The 17,299-nt window shown below is 53.5% G+C and overlaps 2 protein-coding genes across 13 annotated transcripts in view; one reads left to right on the forward strand and one right to left on the reverse strand.

Moving 5' to 3' along the window:
- DAAM2 (dishevelled associated activator of morphogenesis 2) overlaps window positions 1-12,915 on the forward strand; it is a 135,997-nt gene extending 123,082 nt beyond the window's left edge. For all 9 annotated transcript variants that reach the window (XM_010818159.4, XM_002697225.7, XM_010818160.4 and 6 more), the window contains 8 exons: window positions 1,608-1,714; window positions 1,828-1,916; window positions 5,574-5,742; window positions 6,138-6,245; window positions 7,124-7,184; window positions 8,360-8,491; window positions 9,514-9,684; window positions 9,881-12,915. In XM_010818159.4, coding sequence (XP_010816461.1) covers window positions 1,608-1,714; window positions 1,828-1,916; window positions 5,574-5,742; window positions 6,138-6,245; window positions 7,124-7,184; window positions 8,360-8,491; window positions 9,514-9,684; window positions 9,881-10,102 — 1,059 coding nt within the window. In that variant the 3' untranslated portion in view covers window positions 10,103-12,915. The remainder of the gene's footprint in view (window positions 1-1,607; window positions 1,715-1,827; window positions 1,917-5,573; window positions 5,743-6,137; window positions 6,246-7,123; window positions 7,185-8,359; window positions 8,492-9,513; window positions 9,685-9,880) is intronic.
- A 638-nt stretch (window positions 12,916-13,553) lies between these two features.
- Window positions 13,554-17,299, reverse strand: part of MOCS1 (molybdenum cofactor synthesis 1) — a 34,503-nt gene continuing 30,757 nt past the window's right edge. The window contains exons 10-11 of one of the 4 annotated variants that reach the window (NM_001166297.1): window positions 17,185-17,232; window positions 13,554-15,040 (exon numbers count right to left, since the gene is read on the reverse strand). In NM_001166297.1, the coding sequence (NP_001159769.1) occupies window positions 14,280-15,040; window positions 17,185-17,232 (809 nt within the window). In that variant the 3' untranslated portion in view covers window positions 13,554-14,279. 4 annotated transcript variants of the gene reach the window in all.

Consider the following 17,299-nt stretch of genomic DNA (forward strand, 5'->3'; position numbering starts at 1 on the left):
TTCAAGAATAAGTTCAAGAATAGCCGAATTTGGGACTTCCCTGGTGGTCTGGTGATTAAGACTCTGCACTTCCATTGCAGGGGGAAACAGGTTCAATCCCTGATCAGGGAACTAAGATCCCACATGCTGTGTGGCATGGCCAAAAAAAAAAAAAAAAGCTAAATTTGATCTAAGGTGATAGAATTTAGTTGAGAGGCTATACTGGAGGAAGAGGTAGCTTTGCTTATTAAAGTAGCAGAGGGGAACTTTGCAGGGGATGAAAATCTTCTGTATCTTAATCTGGATGGTTCAATTAGTGGTTTTGTTGTTGTTATTCAGTCACTAAGTCGTGTTCAACTCTTTGCAACCCCATGGACTGCAACATGCCAGTCTTCTTTGCTCTTCACTATCTCCTGGAGTTCGTTCAAACTCATGTCCATTGAGTCAGTGATGCCATCCAACCATCTCATCCTCTGTTGCCCCCTTCTTTTTCTGCCCTCAGTCTTTCCCAGCATCAGGGTCTTTTCCAATGAGTCAGTTCTTCCCATCAGGTGGCCAAGAATTAAAGCTTCAGCATCAGTCCTTCCAATGAATTTTCAGGGTTTATTTGCTTTAAGATTGACTGATTTGACCTCCTTGCTGTCCATGGGACTCTCAAGATAGTTTTATCAAAATTCATTGAGTTGTACATTTAAAATGGATGCATTTTATTTTATGTAAATTATACCTCAATAAATTGATGGAGAAGACTCTTGAGAGTCCCTTGGACTGCAAGGAGATTCAATCAGTCCATCCTAAAGGACATCAGTCCTGAATATTCATTGGAAGGACTGATGCTGAAGCTGAAACTCCAATACTTTGGCCACCTGATGCGAAGAATTGACTCATTTGAAAATGCTGATGCTGATGCTGGGAAAGATTGAAGGTGGGAGGAGAAGGAGATGATAGAGGATGAGATGGTTGGATGGCATCATCGATTCAATGGAGATGAGTTTGAGTAAACTCCAGGAGTTGGTGACGGACAGGGAGGCCTGGCATGCTACAGTCCATGGGGTCGCAGAGTCAGACACGACTGAGCAACTGAACTGAACTGAAATTGGTGGTAAATAATCTGCCTGCAAGAAAAAGATGGTAAAGAATCTTCCTGCAATGCAGGAGACCTGGGTTTGATCCCTGCGTTGGGCAGATCCCCTGGAGAAGGGAACGGCTACCCACTGCAGTATCCTTTCCTAGAGAATTCCATGGACAGAGGAGCATGGCGGGCTACAGTCCATGGGTCGCAGAGAGTCAAACACGACTAAGAGACTTTCACATACTTCAATCACGTTGGTTTAAAAAGAAAAAGCTCATTGAGCTGTACACTTAAGAACACTGTATGTAAGTTTACCATATGTAAGTTATAGCTCACTTTTAAAAAGTGAAAAAGAAGGAAAGAAGTCTGGAGCTGGGTGCCCTGAATCCCTTGGAGCAGATGAAACATAAACCACCCACACGAGGATGTGTCTCTCTGACAGAGTTGGGGGGGGTGCCCTTCTAATCTGAGCCTGGTCTGAGTGGGGGGGTTTCCATTGGCTGCACCCCCATGGCAGCCTCTCACCAGTATCCTGACTTTCAACTCCCCTTTGCAGCTCCTCAAGTTCATCCCGGAGAAGAGCGATGTTGACCTTCTGGAGGAGCACAAGCATGAAATCGAGCGGATGGCCCGCGCGGACCGCTTCCTCTATGAGATGAGCCGGTCAGAGCAGTGGGCATGGCAGGAGGCAGCGGGGGCGGGCAGGCCGAGGAAGGGGGTGGCTGGAGCTGGCCGGGACAGGGGCTGCCTCACCATGCAGCTTGCCCTGTCCACAGGATCGACCACTACCAGCAGCGGCTGCAGGCTCTCTTCTTCAAGAAGAAGTTCCAGGAGCGGCTGGCTGAGGCCAAGCCCAAAGTGGAAGGTATGGCCCAGGGCTGGGGAGCAAGCCCGGTGGGGTGGGTGGGAGTCAATGGACAGGCACAGAGGGAAACTCCTTCCTTATTCTTGATGCACCCCCAAAACCAAGGCCAGGATGTGAATCCATGCTTTTTGTAGATATGGCGCTTGTGTATATGAGCACCTATGCCAGCCATGCACCCTGTTCCCTGGGCTCAGCATGCGGGCTCTTGAGGCCACGGACCTGCTGATATCTGCCCCAGCCTGGGACGGAAATGCCGAAAAAATGATGATAATAGTAAGCAACTGGCACCCTTCTTGGCATGGACTAACCCATCGTTACCCTGCTTGGGAGAGGTCCGAGGTGCAGAGAAGACCTCCAGACACATTATTTGAAGTGTGAGCTACTCAGAAAGTAGGGAACTTGGGTGAGGTGATCCCCAGAGGCATCTGATTTTCTGACCTGGGGAACTTCTCCCACCTATTTCGGGTGGAAACTTTGTAATTAGACAGGAAGCACAGGTCAAGCACCATGCGAAACACGGGGCGTGGATGGTCCCATTTGGGGGCCCTTCTCTCACCTCTCAGATGGATCTGTGTCAGTGGCCCGAGGCTGTGTTACTACTGGTGTTGGTGGAGCCGGGACTGGAATGCAGATGTCATTCTTCAGAATCCAGCCCTTCCCTCTTGTCCTGTCCCAGAGGGCGTGTGGAACTGCCTGGGGATGGCAGAGGATGGAGAGGCAGGGAGCCTGGGGGAAGGGCAGGTGGTCAGGAGGGTGGGCAGCCATGAGGGCCCCAGAGGAGAGAAGCAGGAGAGGCTGTGGGCCCCTCTGTGGCGAGAACAGGCTGAGCAGGTTGGAGACAGGCTGTGTCCTGGATGCTGGGGGGCAGGCTCGGGGCAGAGCAGAGCACGGGCCCCCTCTGCTGGACACCAGGCTGGCCCACATGCCCTGGGAGGCCAGGTCCGGAGAATGGTCCTTCCTGGAGTTTGATGAGCTGCTTCGGGAGGACTCTGGGGGGTCAGGTGGGGCATGACAGAGCTCGAGGCTGACATTTTCTGTAATCTGGACACACACTCACGTGCACACTCACAAGGGGTCCTCAGGCTCTGTGATCACAGATAACACGTCTGAGCGGGAAGCCAAGGGTTGAGCAGCGTCGCTGCGGGGCTGTGGTCTGGAGGCATCTCCTGCCCTGCCGACGGGCGAGTCCTCACTTTTGTTCTGCTGCTGCCTGCCTCTGGGGCCTGAGGCAGGGACACCGAGGTTCAGCCCGAGACATGTGCTCAAATATTTGTGTGTCTTGGATCAGCGGAGCAATTGTGAGCAATGGCCTGCAGTTTGGTGCTGTGGAACCAGTTTAGCCACTGGGTAGATTTAATCTCAGATAATTCTGTTCCCAGGAGCTCACTCCTAAACTCTCCCTAAGAAACATTCCTGGGAAAGCTAAGATTTTGCCTGTCCCAGCTGGTTGATAAGCTGTTAACTCTCCTCCCTAGCATCCATCCATCCCCAGGCAGGGGTTTTGGGTCAATTTGCCAAAGTCAGTTCATCAAATCTGACAAATTTACCAATTGTCCTATGAATATATTCATGAACATAGTCTTCTTGTATATATTCTTCTTTTAAGTATGTTCATTGCTGAATATACCAAATTCTCCAGTTCTCATTATGAACACATTTACTGAGTATAGTCAAGATGAATATGGCTTCACATGGAGATATATTCTTATGAATATATGTATGAATACATTATTCTTAGGAGTGTATCTAAAATGTCTGCATTGCATATGGCAGTTTTTCCCTTTATACTGATGCCCTTTAAATTCTTGTCATTTTCTGTTTTGTCAACATTGTAGCATTTTTAGGATTCCTCTGCAGATTTTTCAGATAGCATATCAATCTAAGAAAATCTACCACGACCAATATATGTTGCCAGAAACTTCCCAGGTGGCACTAGTGGTAAAGAACCCACCTGCCAAGGCAGGAGACATAAGAGAGGCAGGTTCCGTCCCGGGGTCGGGAAGATCCCCTGGAGGAGGGCGTGGCAACCCACTCCAGCATTCTTGCCTGGAGACTCCTACGGACAGAGGAGCCTGGTGGGCTACACTTCATAGGGTCGCACAGAGTCGGACACAACTGCAGGAATATAGCACGCATGCATGCACTTAAACTCATTACTGAAACCTGCACTTTGAAAAAGTACACAAACCCTAAGAGTCCTAACTGATGAACCATCCCAAAGTGAATTCACCTGTATGAGCATATGCTGGTCTCTTGTTCAGCATTATGAATGTAAGGAACAGTGGGCTATTTATTTTCAGTGCTGCATTTTAGTCCATTGTATGAACATACCATAATATATTTAATCTAGATGTAATTTTAAAAAAAGGCAGACTAGGAACCACTCAATTACCTTTCAAGAGTAATGCCACTGTGACGTGGCATATGTTTGAGTTTAGAAGCCACTGACCAACCTACCTTCTCATTTTTTTTTTTTTTTACAGCTTTTTGACAGTTACTTAAACTGCTTTTGAAGAGTTTTGCATACTTTTAGTCAAATGGCTCTCATTTTAACTTCATAGCAGCATCTTAAGGAATGTTTAGTTTGGCAGAGGCCAAAATCATAATACAACGGCTTGGTCTTCTCATCACATTTAATAATCCAAAATCATATTCTTTAACCAGTAGCCAAATTTTCAGTGGAGGATTTGTGTCCCAATTGTGCATACCCACCATAAATACAGAATTGCTGAGGGAAGGGCCAAAACAGCCTATCAGAATGAAATACTGAAGTTTTGGTGACGGGTTAGCCTTAGATTGATTGTATTTCTAGCAAAGGTATCATTTAAGGCATTAGAGGGAAATTTTTAAATGTCTAAAGGTTGGAGAACATTTTAAAATGCTATTCAACAGGCTGTCACGTAACCTATTTAATCAAATCTAAGACACCATCAACTGCAAAGCATAACATTATAGAAGAAAAAATATGAGACTATTGCAATTGATGTTTTAATTTGACAGGGATTTTTTTTCCTTTCCAAAAAAATCAAAATACAGCACTTCAAAAGAGGCAGAAATAGTCCCATAGTATGTAACATGCTGAAATTAAAAATTTTAATCACTAGGTTTATAAAAGTAAAGGACTTTCCTGGTGGCTCAGATAGTAAAGAATCTGCCTACAATGCAGGAGACCCAGGTTACATCCCTGGTTGGGAAGTTGCCCTGGAGAAGGGAATGGCTGCCCACGCCAGTATTCTTGCCTGGAAAGTCCATGGACAGAGGAGCCTGGTGGGCTATAGTCCATAGGGTCACAAAAGAATCACTGAGCAACTAACACTTTCACTTTAGAAAAGTAAAAGTATTATATTCTTGCATATATCCATAGGAAAGAAGCAGTAATCTTTATATGGAAGGAAGATACGTTCTCAAGTCTAGTCTTAGGAAATGTTGGCACATTTTGAGAAAGGGTTATGTGGTTGACTTGGCTTTTGGCGAGTTTGTCGGCTTCCCCTGGAGGCAGGCAGGTGTGGAGAAGATTGTCCTCTGGGACATGGGAATAGCCTCTGCCCCTCTGAAGCTGACACTTGACGACTCCTTTTCTGGATTCTGTGGTGGCACCATCCGAGGGTCCAGGAGCCCCGGCGTGTGCAGGGCTCTCACCTGTCCCTCCTCCCCCAGCCATCCTGCTGGCCTCCCGGGAGCTGATCCGCAGCAAGCGTCTAGCGCGGATGCTGGAGGTGGTCCTGGCCATCGGCAACTTCATGAACAAAGGGCAGCGTGGGGGTGCCTACGGGTTCCGGGTGGCCAGCCTCAACAAGATCGCTGACACCAAGTCCAGCATCGACAGGTGGGACCTCCCGGCTTCTGTCGCCTCTCTCTCACTCCGCCCTGGCCTCTCCCTTCTTCCCCCTCCCGTGCATGTGTGCTGTTGCTTCGGTCATGTCCAATTCTTTGCGACCCATGGACTGCGGCCCACCAGGCTCCTGTGTCCATGGGATTCTCCAGGCAAGAATAGTGGAGTGGGCTTGCCATTTCCTTCTCCAGGGATCTTCCCAACCCGGGGATCGAACTTGCATCTGCCTGCGTCTCCTGCATTGCAGGTGGATTCTTTACCCACTGAGCCACCGGGGAAGCCTTCCCAAAATAGGTCACAGCTCTCCCCTAACACCTCAGCCTAATTTCTGCCAGACCTTCATTCCCAATTCCCTTGGCCCCTGACCCTGACCTGACTTTCACCCACAGAAACATCTCTCTGCTCCATTACCTGATCATGATTCTGGAGAAGCACTTCCCTGACATCCTGAACATGCCGTCTGAGCTGCAGCACCTTCCAGAAGCCGCCAAAGTCAAGTGAGGGGACCCCTTGAGGCTTCCTTTCCCTGTGATCACGTACTCTGTCATCTAAATTTCCTCCTTCGGGGCTACTCTGGGCTGACTAGGAATGAACGGTGTCTCGGGGTTCGCTCTGGGAGAACCCAACAAGAGGAACTAGTAGTTGTCCTTTAGTCGCTAAGTTGTGTCCAACTCTTGCGACCCCATGGACGGTAGCCTGCCAGGCTCCTCTGTCCATGGGATTCTCCAGGCAAGACTACTGGAGTGGGTTGCCATTTCCTTCTCCAGAACAAAAGACACTATTTGCTCTCAAATCCTCATTTCAGAGATTCTCCCAGGAAACACAGTGGGGAGTGGGGAAGGGAGCCAGGGATGGGAAGAATGCCAACAGTGGAAGTGTTGCTAAGTCAGTTACCACTGCAGGCAATCAGAGCTTAATCCTGCCTGCAGAGCTGGGCGACAGCATGGGACACTCACTCTGCTTATCCCCCCAAACTGCAAAGGAGGTGAACCATCATCTCCAGTCAGTCCCTGGCTGAGGAGTTTTGGGGGGGCAATGACTCTGTGACCACCACCCCCCCCCAGAAAAAGTGCTCAGTGGTTGGAAGTCAGGGCTGCGCACTGGGATGGATGGTCCAAGGAGCTATTGGCTGGGGGCACCAAGGCCATCTGCTACAGGCAAGCAGTCAGTCCTAAACATATACAGGCTGATAGAAGCATCTCCAAGAGACGCACAATCAGAGCTCAGAGGGGATATGATTTGCCAGGGCCACATGTTAGTAGCAAAAGCAGAGCTGGAACCCAGGCCCACTGAGTCCCAAGGCCATTGGGGTTGACACTGCCCTGAACTAACCCCAGCTCCTCTCCCTCCCTTTGTCCCCTCCCCACCCCCCCAGCCTGGCAGAGCTGGAGAAGGAGGTGGGCAACCTCAGGAGGGGCCTCAGAGCAGTCGAGGTGGTGAGTACATGGTCTGTGCCCGCCTGGGTTTGAAGGGATGCTGCCTGGGTTGGCGGCTGCCTGTCACTGGGCCAGAGGGTGGAACCCCAGCTGCAGATCCCGTCAGAGGCATCTCTGTGACCCAAAACTCCTGGCGGGACAGACAGAACAGCTGGCACAACGGACACAGCCTCCAGCACAGAGTGGGCCCTCAGGAAAGGATAGCTGAATTATTCAAGGCTTAGATTTAGACTCCTGAATAGGAGACATCCATCCAAGACAGTGCAACCTGTCACCATAGAGGGGATGGGAATGAATGGCGAATTAGCCACATATTGAGGGATGGGCTGGGGAGGGAGGAGGGAGGGGGGTTCAGGATGGGGGACACATGTACAGCCATGGCTGATTCATGTCAATGTATGGCAGAAACCACTACAGTATTGTAATTAGCCTCCAAGTAAATAAATTAAAAAAAAAAAAGATTGATTCAGATGGATGGGAAAGAGGATCTGCAGGCTTTGGAAATGGCTCGTGGCAGGTATTACCCAGTGTGACATGGGGACCACTGTCGTCGTCCTATTCCCGCTCTAAGGGCTTCTCCGATGATATGCTGTCTCTGGCACCCAGTATGGGGTTGGCCCCTACACCCAGAAACTGGAGCGCCTTCTCATCTTCACCGTGTGGGGGTGGGTAGGCAGCTAAGGGAGTAACGGGTTTAGAGAAAGAAGTAGGAGAAAGAACCTTTTGTTGCCATTATGGTGGCAGGAGGGGGCACGCTTCCTAATTTATAGCTCTTTTAAGCACTACCCGAAATGTAGTCCATGGAGCAGCAGCATCACATGGAGATTTGGAAATGCATCTCAGACTTTAATCTGCACATGAATTGCCTGAGGGGCTTATTAAAATGCGGATTCTAATTCTGAGTGAGCCCGAGAACCTATTTCAGAGAAAACTTCACGGCGCTGGTCCCAGGACCTGGAGCAAGATGGCAGTGGGGAGGAGGGAAGGATCGAGGCAGGTGGACTGGCTAAGAGCTCACACTCTTCGCCACCCCTGGAATTGGAGGCTTGGGGTGTGCCCCTTCCTAAAGGCTCAGAGCCCTGCAGCCGGCAAGAAGGGTGGGGGGTGGGGTGAGCCGGGACTCCTGACTCTCATCCTGGCACAGGTCTGACCAGCACTTGGCTCTCCCTCTTCAGGAGCTGGAATATCAGAAACGGCAGGTGCGAGATCCGAACGACAAGTTTGTGCCGGTCATGAGTGACTTCATCACGGTCTCCAGCTTCAGCTTCTCAGAGCTGGAGGACCAGCTCAATGAAGCCAGGGCCAAGGTAAGGGGGCCCCAAGCCTGCAGGCTGACCCCACCCCGACTCCTCTCCACCTGCATCACTCTGACCACAGAGGGCGCAGAGGGACACACCCAGAGGCACAGAGCTTTGAGAAAGCCTGTCCTCACTCCTGCAAGCAAAGCAACTCTGTTGTAAAAACTTCGATCCGCAACCAGTGTCAGGCACCTTGTTGAGCGTTTTCCACCATCTGCCTCACCACCCACCGTATGGGTCTGTTGAAGGGGTATTGTCCTATTCGACAGATGTGCGAGGTCCGGCGAGGTTAAGTAACCTGCCAAAGGTTGTGCTAGACAGAGCTGGGTGAAGCCCGACTCCGGAGCCCAGCTTTGCTCTCAGTTGTTCTGCCTCTCCCGCAGGCATGCCCCTGGACCCCTGCTGCGAGAGTCGCATTGAGATGTGGGTCCTCATTCAGGGTCTGGGGTGGGCCGAAGATTCAGCCTTCTAACCAGCTTCTGGGAGATGCCCATGCTGCCAGTCCAAGGAGCATGCTTAAGAGTCATGAGGGCTGTCTTAGAGGGTTTTCAGCAGGTTGAATTAGAGACGTAGCTGTCAGTAAACAGTGCCGGGCACATGGCTAGCACCCTACATCAACTCATTTAACTCCCCCAACATCATGAAGTAGTCCTGTTATCCCCATTTTACAGATGAGGAAACTGAGGCACAGAGTGGTTAAACAACTAGCCCAATAACTAGATGATCTGACATCCTTTTGGGTTCTAACCAGGCAGGTCCTGGCCTGTGGATGTGCTTCCCTAGCTGTGTAGCTCCTCGTCCTGTACCTACACCCTAACAGACCCAGAGGTGGCTTGGGTCCCTCACCTCTGGCAGGTGTCAAGCCTTTCCTTCAGCCTTGCCCTTACCCCGGATGACAATGGGGATCTCCCCTCTCTAGTCCTGCCCCTCAGCCTAAGGTCCTCTACCTGGATGAGCTCTGCTCTGGCTGGAACCCACCTGCTCACTGGGCTCAGGCGGGGGACTCTCCATCAACCCTTCTCTCCCAACAGTTCTCCAAGGCCCTGATGCACTTTGGGGAGCAGGACAGCAAGATGCAGCCGGACGAGTTCTTCGGCATCTTTGACGCCTTCCTGCAGGCTTTCTCGGAGGCTCGGCAGGACCTGGAGGCCATGCGCAGGAGGAAAGAGGAGGAAGAGCGGAGGGCGCGCATGGAGGCCATGGTAAGGAAGCCGCCCCGGCGTGTGGCTAGGCGTGTGCACCCGAGAGCGGCCGAGCCGGCGGGGGAGTGCGCACTGGGAGCGGGAGGCTCGGGGTGCCCCGGGAGCCAGGTGGCAGATGCAGCCCAGGCGTCAGTCACCCTGTGGCTGCCAGCCCCTCACCTTCCCTCCTCGCCTCCCCCTCCCCACCACCCACCAGCTGAAGGAGCAGCGGGAACGTGAGCGGTGGCAGCGGCAGCGGAAGGTGCACGCGGGCAGCGCGCTGGAGGAAGGCGGCGAGTTTGATGACCTGGTGTCGGCCCTGCGCTCCGGAGAAGTTTTCGACAAGGACTTGTGCAAACTCAAGCGCAGCCGCAAGCGATCAGGGAGCCAGGCCCTGGAAGCCACCCGGGAGCGGGCGATAAACAGGCTAAATTATTGACCTGAGGACTGGCCAGCAGCGGGAGACTGGGAGACAGGGATGGGTATCCCCTCCTCCCCCCGCAAGGGGGCGAGTGGTGGAGGTGCGAGAGTGATACTTAACGCGACTTGGTGCTGGGCTTAGAGCCCTGGACTGGGTCCTGGGGGCAGGGCTGTGTGTGGCAGGACCCTGGTGTCTCCCCACCTGAAGGGGTTTCCCTCATCTCCACTTCCCATTATTCTTCCTGCACCCCAGCCCCAGGGGTCACTCTCCTGAGGCTGACTTGGACATCCTTGGCCAGCCCCAGCTGAAGGGGCCCTGTTCCCCACCCTGCAGCATGGGCACCTGTGTGTTGGCACAGAGCTGTTTCTGATCTAGACTGGAGAGAGGTCCACAGACCATGTCCAGATTTCCCATGCTGTGGGAAGTTAACAGTGGGGTGGGGGCACCCAGGACCCCATCTCTCAAGAGTAGGGTTAATGGAACATTGATCTGGGGTGAAGTATCCTATCAAATGGAAGAGGCATTAGAGATGCCAGCTAGGTGTTCCAGAAAGAAGAAAATGCTGGGAGGATGCTGCGGGGACCAAGTTATCACGACAGGGTGGCAGTACCCATTTCCTAGATCAGAAGTCCGCTGGCCCCTCTCTGGCATGTCATAAGTCTCTTTCCCTTCCCTCCTGCCATCTCCAGTCTACTAATCCAGAATTTCAAAATTCACCTTTGGGTTCCCATGATCGTGGCTCACTATCAGGCATTTGATGGATCTGGTAAGGGTTCAACAAAGACCCCATTATCACCACACCCTGGATGCTAGGCACAGGGATCCCGGGACAGAACTCTCCTTCCCCACCCAGACCTGGTATATCTTGACCGTTGTCTTGGAGACAGTGACCTCACATGTTGGCTGGGGGTTCCAGAGGCCAGTGCTTGAATGGCTAGGTTCACCCTAGAGCTCCTGGGTCACCAACATCACTCAGAGCCCACACTTCTCTCAACATCTGCAGTGACCTCCTGCTCTGTTCAGCCTGCACAGGGCTGCTTTAAACTGCCTGTATCTGGCTGAGGTTGGCCCTGGGCATTGGTTCCTGAGAAGGTCCCAAGGGCAAGAGCTTCCCCTCTGCCACCTATAAGGGGGTATGAGGGCACCCCCCCCCCACCATCAGCAGCATTCAGACGGGGCACAGCAGAGCAAGGCAGGAGAAGCCGGGGAGTACCCTGCCCAGGGGAGCCAATGGTGGAAACCTGAGGGGGTCCCACTCGCCCATCTCTGGTGCCTGATTTGGTCCACCTGACTTCCAGGGGGCCCATTCTGGTTCTCCTGTCCACTCTGACCTTCATTTTGTCCATCTAGAACTGTCCTCGTGGGGAAGGATGATGACTGGTATCTATAGTTTTCTCTTGTAAAAGGACAGAGGGTAAGCCCAACTCCAGCAAGGTTCATACTTTTAATACATTTCCTATCTCCTAGAATTAACCCCTCATCCTCAGTGTCAGAGACCTGCCTGTCCCTCCCCCCGCCCCACCGCCTCCCCCATCAACAGGCTCCCTGCCCTTCTGTCCTGCCCCCACTTCTGATTCTCACCTCTGACCTCCTCCAGCTCAGGGTTATTTCCAGTGGACAGACTGGTGGGCTGGGGCCCACTCTTCAGCTGCCTTTTCTGGGGGTGGAACCAGAGTAGCTGTGGGGTGGGGGAGAAACACAGGGTTGGTGAGCCCAGCACGTGTGTCGGTTCGAGGGGGAGGGACTGGAGTAAGTGTGAGTGTGGCGGGGACAGGTGTGAAAAGGCCACCAGAGTCCGTGTGAGGGCCAGGGGAAGGCCTCCAGGAAGGCTGGCTGCAGGGCAATGTGGCACCCACGAGCCCCCGCTGTTAAGAAGCTGGCACTGGGATGATGGGAAGGTTGTGGCAGGGCCTCTTAAGGCCCTCCCCGAGACTGGCCAGGCCGGAGTCCACCTCACCCATGGGGGCAGGGAGGCCTCTCCTCCTATGCAGCAGGCCTGTCCAGATCCCAGCATTCCCACCCACCATGGAAGACTAGATACGCACCAGGAAAAAGAAGGGAGAACGGAAGCGTTTGGCAAGACACGTTGGGAATCACAGAAAAAGCACAGTTTGGTTTAACTGTTTACAGAGGACACGTATATTGTTCCAGGGCTCAGGCGTCTCACTTCTAAAGGTTTTTTGCCTTCTCTATTTATTATTTTCTAGATCTGGCCAGTGGCTCTGACACCAGACGCTGCTGTAGCCAGATGGCCAACAGTGCCTTGGACCGTGGACCATCGTGGCCAACTCAGCAAGAAGGGCAGGTGCCCTGGAGACGGCCGGGTTGGTCCTCGACACGCTGCGTGTTTACGCCTGTTATATTTGTTCCTTGGTCATTCCCCCATGCCCTTCCTGCCCCGCCCCCCACCCCTGCGCCTGCCACCTATGAGTTAATTTCTCTAGCTGTCTTATGGTGTGTCCAGTGTAAAATTCCAATTAACCTGATGCAACCTGTCCCTTTCTCAGCAGCAGCACCCACCGCCCACCCCTTCCTCTCAGTGATGGAAGCAGGGTGTGTTTGGGGCAGCAGGAGGAGGAAATTCTCCAGGTGGATGGGGAAGGGTCTGATCCAGGCTTCACCCTCCCACTTTGCACCCAATGGAGGTGGAGGGTGGGGCATGGCCATCTCCCTGACCTGTACCACCTCCACACCAAAGCTGTTCCCACCAGCTCTTTCAGACGACAGATGAGGCTAATGTACAAAATCTGCAGTGTCCTTTTCGCCTGCACCTTTTTTATAAGAATATATTGTAATACTAAAAAATATTAAATCCGTACCACCCTCACCTAGCCTGCCTTGAAACCTGTGTCTCCTTCCCAGGTGAGGATGTGAAGTGTGCTGGGGAGGGGGCAGAGCCCATGGGGTGTTGGGACCAGATCCTACCAGCGCCGGGAGCACCAACTGTTACAGCCTCAGGGATTCCGCAAGCCGGTTCACATCATACGGTACCTTGAAATCAGCCAAGGTGGAAGGACTTGGAAAAGAAAAAGCCAGTCTCCACAGTCTAAGAGCTGGGTGGCTGTTACTGGTTTCCCAGCAGACCTGGGTGTAGGGCAGACGGAAGCAGATAGGGTGGGGTCAGAGGGTGGGTCACACTAACCCACCCATGTCGAGAGAACCCAGCGAGCGCGTCGTGCTTTGGGGGACGTGAAAACCAGGAGCCTCTAACCGCACCCCCGGCCTCTATCGGCGACAGGAGGTGCTTTGGACGTCCCCAGATGACCGTGCTACAGGAGACGCTGCATCTCCATACCTCCCACTCCAAGCCTTCCTTCTCCCCCAGGGAGGAGAGCATGTTCTCCCTGTGCCCCCGCCTTTTCCAGCATCTCTGCAGTTCCTGTTCCTCCAGGGGGCGAGGCTATAGGCGGCAGGACAGACCTAACATCACGGCTCGGTGCCCTCGGCACAGACAGTCCTCACTCCTGCATCTCCAAAACTGGCATCGTGGCTTTATTTTGTGCGCAGTGAGGGTGAAGGCAAGCTCCACCACTCCTCCCCACCTGGTGTGTCCCAGGGTGAAGGGATACAGGAGGTGTGCTCGGTCAGGAGGCCTCGGGGCTGTGGCCCATGGGGATACTGCTTAGGAGGAGGGGCCAGGGAAAGGAGCTGCAGGACGGTGCAACTGATAAGCTGGAAGCCTGTGTGTCTGATGGGACAGACTCCGGCAACGGGAGGGGGATAACCTGCTTTTCCGAGGCAGCACGGCAGAGAGGCCGGGGCTGCAGTTAGAGAGAAGTGATCCATTCCCGGGGCGAGCCGCGTTCCCTTCCTCAGAGCGGGTTCCTCTGCTTATGAGCCCTTGTTCCTCCCAGGAAAAGGAGGAGAAGAGAAAACCCACTCGAGAAGTGGAGGTCATGGGCTCGACTGATTGTCTCAAAGAGTTCACAAATCATACTGTGATTATCTAGCAAGGCTAGATAACCCTCCCAGGCACAACCTCAGGGTCCAGGAAGGCTGAAGTGCCTGCTGGTTTCCTCTTGGAAGACAGGAAACCCTGTAGGTGAGTGAAGGTCATCTAGCAGTGAAGGGGTGGGCTGGCTTCAGGTTCCTACCGGCGGAAGGTAACTGGTGAAAGGAACTTGACCTCTTTCCCTTGGGTTGAAACGGCATCCCATTGCTTGCTGGCCTGGGGGTGAGAGCGGGGGCAGGAGCTCTACGTTCGATGGAAGTCCCCTCGCTGACCCCCAGTCTTGCTAACGAGCTTGATCTCCGCCAACACGATGTCCCTGCTGACGGCCTTGCACATGTCGTACAGGGCGAGGGCGGCCACGGCAGCGGAGGTCAGGGCCTCCATCTCCACCCCGGTGGGGCCCCGGGCCCGGCAAGATGCCTGGATCACCGCGGCGTGGCGTGTGCGGTCCAGCTCCAGCTGCACCTGGACATGGCTCAGCGCCACGTGGTGGCAGAGAGGGATCAGCTGACTGGTCAGCTTGGCCGCCTGGATGCCTGCCAGCTGGGCCACCGCCAGGGCATCTCCCTTCTTGAGCTGGTTCTCCTGGATGAGCTTGAAGGCCACAGGCCCCAGGAGGACCACGGCCGAGGCCACGGCCACCCTCTCTGTGTCTGGCTTCCTGCCCACGTCCACCATAGCCATCCGTCCTTCCGTGTCCACGTGGGTCAGTTGGTCAGAGTCTGGCAGAGGTCCTGAGGAGGCGGCAGGAGCCTGGGGTTCTGTTGGGCTAAGGCACTTTGGGTTGGCATCTGAGTCCAGGTGGGAACTGAAGTGTCTCTGAGGGAGGCTGGACCCCAGCCACCGCTGGGCAACAAGAGGGGCCTGGGGGACCCCGCCTCCTTTCCATAAAGTCACCATCTGGCTGGAGAAACTCACTCTGTGTCTCAGAACCTGAACACGGAGAGAGTTCCTGAAAGTGCTTGGAAGGGCTGGTGGGGAATCTTGGCGCATCAAAAATAACTCTAGAATGAAAACAGAAGAGGAGACTCAGTCCAAAAGGGTCTTTTGCAAAACCACCTCCTCCCCCAACTCTCTCCCCATCCCACCTCGAGTTCCCCTGTTCATGTCAGGGAACGTGGAATGAAGGGCCAAGAGCACAGTGAGAAGACAGAAAAGAGAAGATCCACAGAGAAGGGGCCCCCAGAATATAACTATGCAGGTTTCCTCACCAGGAGGTGCAGAGAGCAAGGGTCCCAGGGTCTCCACCTGTCCTGCAGTGGAGGGTGGGCTTGCTCCCACCTGCTGCCACCATGCAAGCCTCGATCACACGACCACTCTGTCCCTTCATTTTCTTAAAACTATAGCCAGGCCTCAGCCTGAATTACCAATTAGTTACTCTCATCTTTAAATGTTCCAGGAAGGGCTAACAGTAATCACCTGCTTTGCAGACAAGATTCTAAGGGAAATAATGAATCTGTTTCATTGACATCTCAAGCACATCAGAAGTGCACACGAAGCAACAGGCTGATTCACATGGTCCCACGGGCCTGGGGAACCACCTTGTAGGCTCTTGTTACTCGAAGGGTGGTCCAGGGACCAGCACCTTCTGAGAACTGTTAGACACACAGCCTAGACCTCTCAAATCCGAGTCTGAAATAACAAGATCCCTAAGGGATTCAAATGCGTGTGAAAGTCTAAGCGGCCCTGTTCTGGACAACTTTCGGTTTTATAAAAAATGACCCCACTTTAGTTACTCTATATCCTGACACTAACCTTACTCCTTGTCAATCAGTCAGGTCTCCCGATTCCCAGCCTTCCAACATGCTCTGGGTCCCCTAACTTGTCAGTGTCACAGATACAACCTCCATCCGTGGGAGGGCGGGGGTGGTTGTCCTCCCCCACTCTCTGCCATCAAGGCAGCCTGGGTCAAGGCCCGATACAGGAGGAGGAGGGTGTGGAGGTGAGGGCAGAAGAGAGGTGGCACGGCTTCCCCCTCGATGGCACGCTGTGGTGAGGGAGGCTGGTGTGGCTCCTGGGCTGCCTCAGGGCACTGGCTGGCTCTGCTCCATGCGCTGAGGAAAAGAACCCTTGCCCCTAGCTGTTCTCTCTGCCTTCTCTTGCTTAGGGCACGATTCAGGGGCCCAGATCTGCCTGTGGCCAAGGGGGCAAGGCCTCCCCTGCTCTAGCCTGGGCATGTGCCAGCGGGGTGACAGCATCCCTAAAGCTCCTCGTGGACCGGCCAGGTCCCCAGTGTTAGAGCCCACATGCAGCTCAATAACAAGGTGTTTCTGCTTGAAGCATCCTATGCATAGGAGAGAGACCCTGCTGCTGCTGCTGCTGCTGCTAAGTCACTTTAGTCATGTCTGACTCGGTGCAACCTCATAGATGGCAGCCCACCAGGCTCCTCCATCCCTGGGATTCCCCAGGCAAGAACACTGGAGTGGGTTGCCATTTCCTTCTCCAATGCATGCATGCATGCAAAGCCGCTTCAGTCGTGTCCAACTCTATGCAACCCTATGGACAGCAGCCCACCAGGCTCCTCTGTCCACAGGATTCTCTAGGCAAGAATACTAGAGTGGGGTGCCATTTCCTTCTAGAAACACCCTGGGCAATATGTTCAGTTCCCCGGAGTTCACGAATTAGGTAGCTGCGATCCTGGCTGCGTCCTCCATGGAAAGCTGAGCAATATGCTTGCTTAGCTGCCTAAGCGCCGCCCAGCACAGAAACATAACACCGGGCCCAATGGCACTGATGGTCCAGACACACTCGTGGCCCGGTCCACAGGGCAGAAGGGAAGGGACAGACCATGACTGCATCCGAGCCGGGAGATTCCAGAGCCGAGGACAGGTCTCTGTCTTAACCAGAAGCTCCACTCTCAGGGGACAACCACCACAGCGATCATAAGCTTAGAACCACCCCACTCCCCAAGCCTGATCTCTTGTGAGATAGGATGATGACTTCTATGGATATGCAGTGAGGGGCAGCCGTGGAAGGGAAGAAAAGCAGCAGTAAAGGCTGGATGGGGCAGGAAAAGATGAAGGATGAGAACCTCAGGATGAAGTGCAGGATCAGGGGGGCAGGGCAGGGGTTGCCTTATGGCAGGAGCCCTGCCCCAGGGGACCCCCAGTGATGAGAGCGCGTGATTACGTACTGATGGGTCACCCACCGATGAGGATCATGGGCCGGTTCTTCATCTGGGAGATATTGAACATGCCTGGGGTGAGCGAAGGGTGGGGAGAGGGGAGTGGGGACGGGGGAGAAAGAGGGCAGGGAGAGAGTTC

This window comes from Bos taurus, chromosome 23, assembly GCF_002263795.3.
Source record: "Bos taurus isolate L1 Dominette 01449 registration number 42190680 breed Hereford chromosome 23, ARS-UCD2.0, whole genome shotgun sequence".
NCBI lineage: Eukaryota > Metazoa > Chordata > Mammalia > Artiodactyla > Bovidae > Bos > Bos taurus.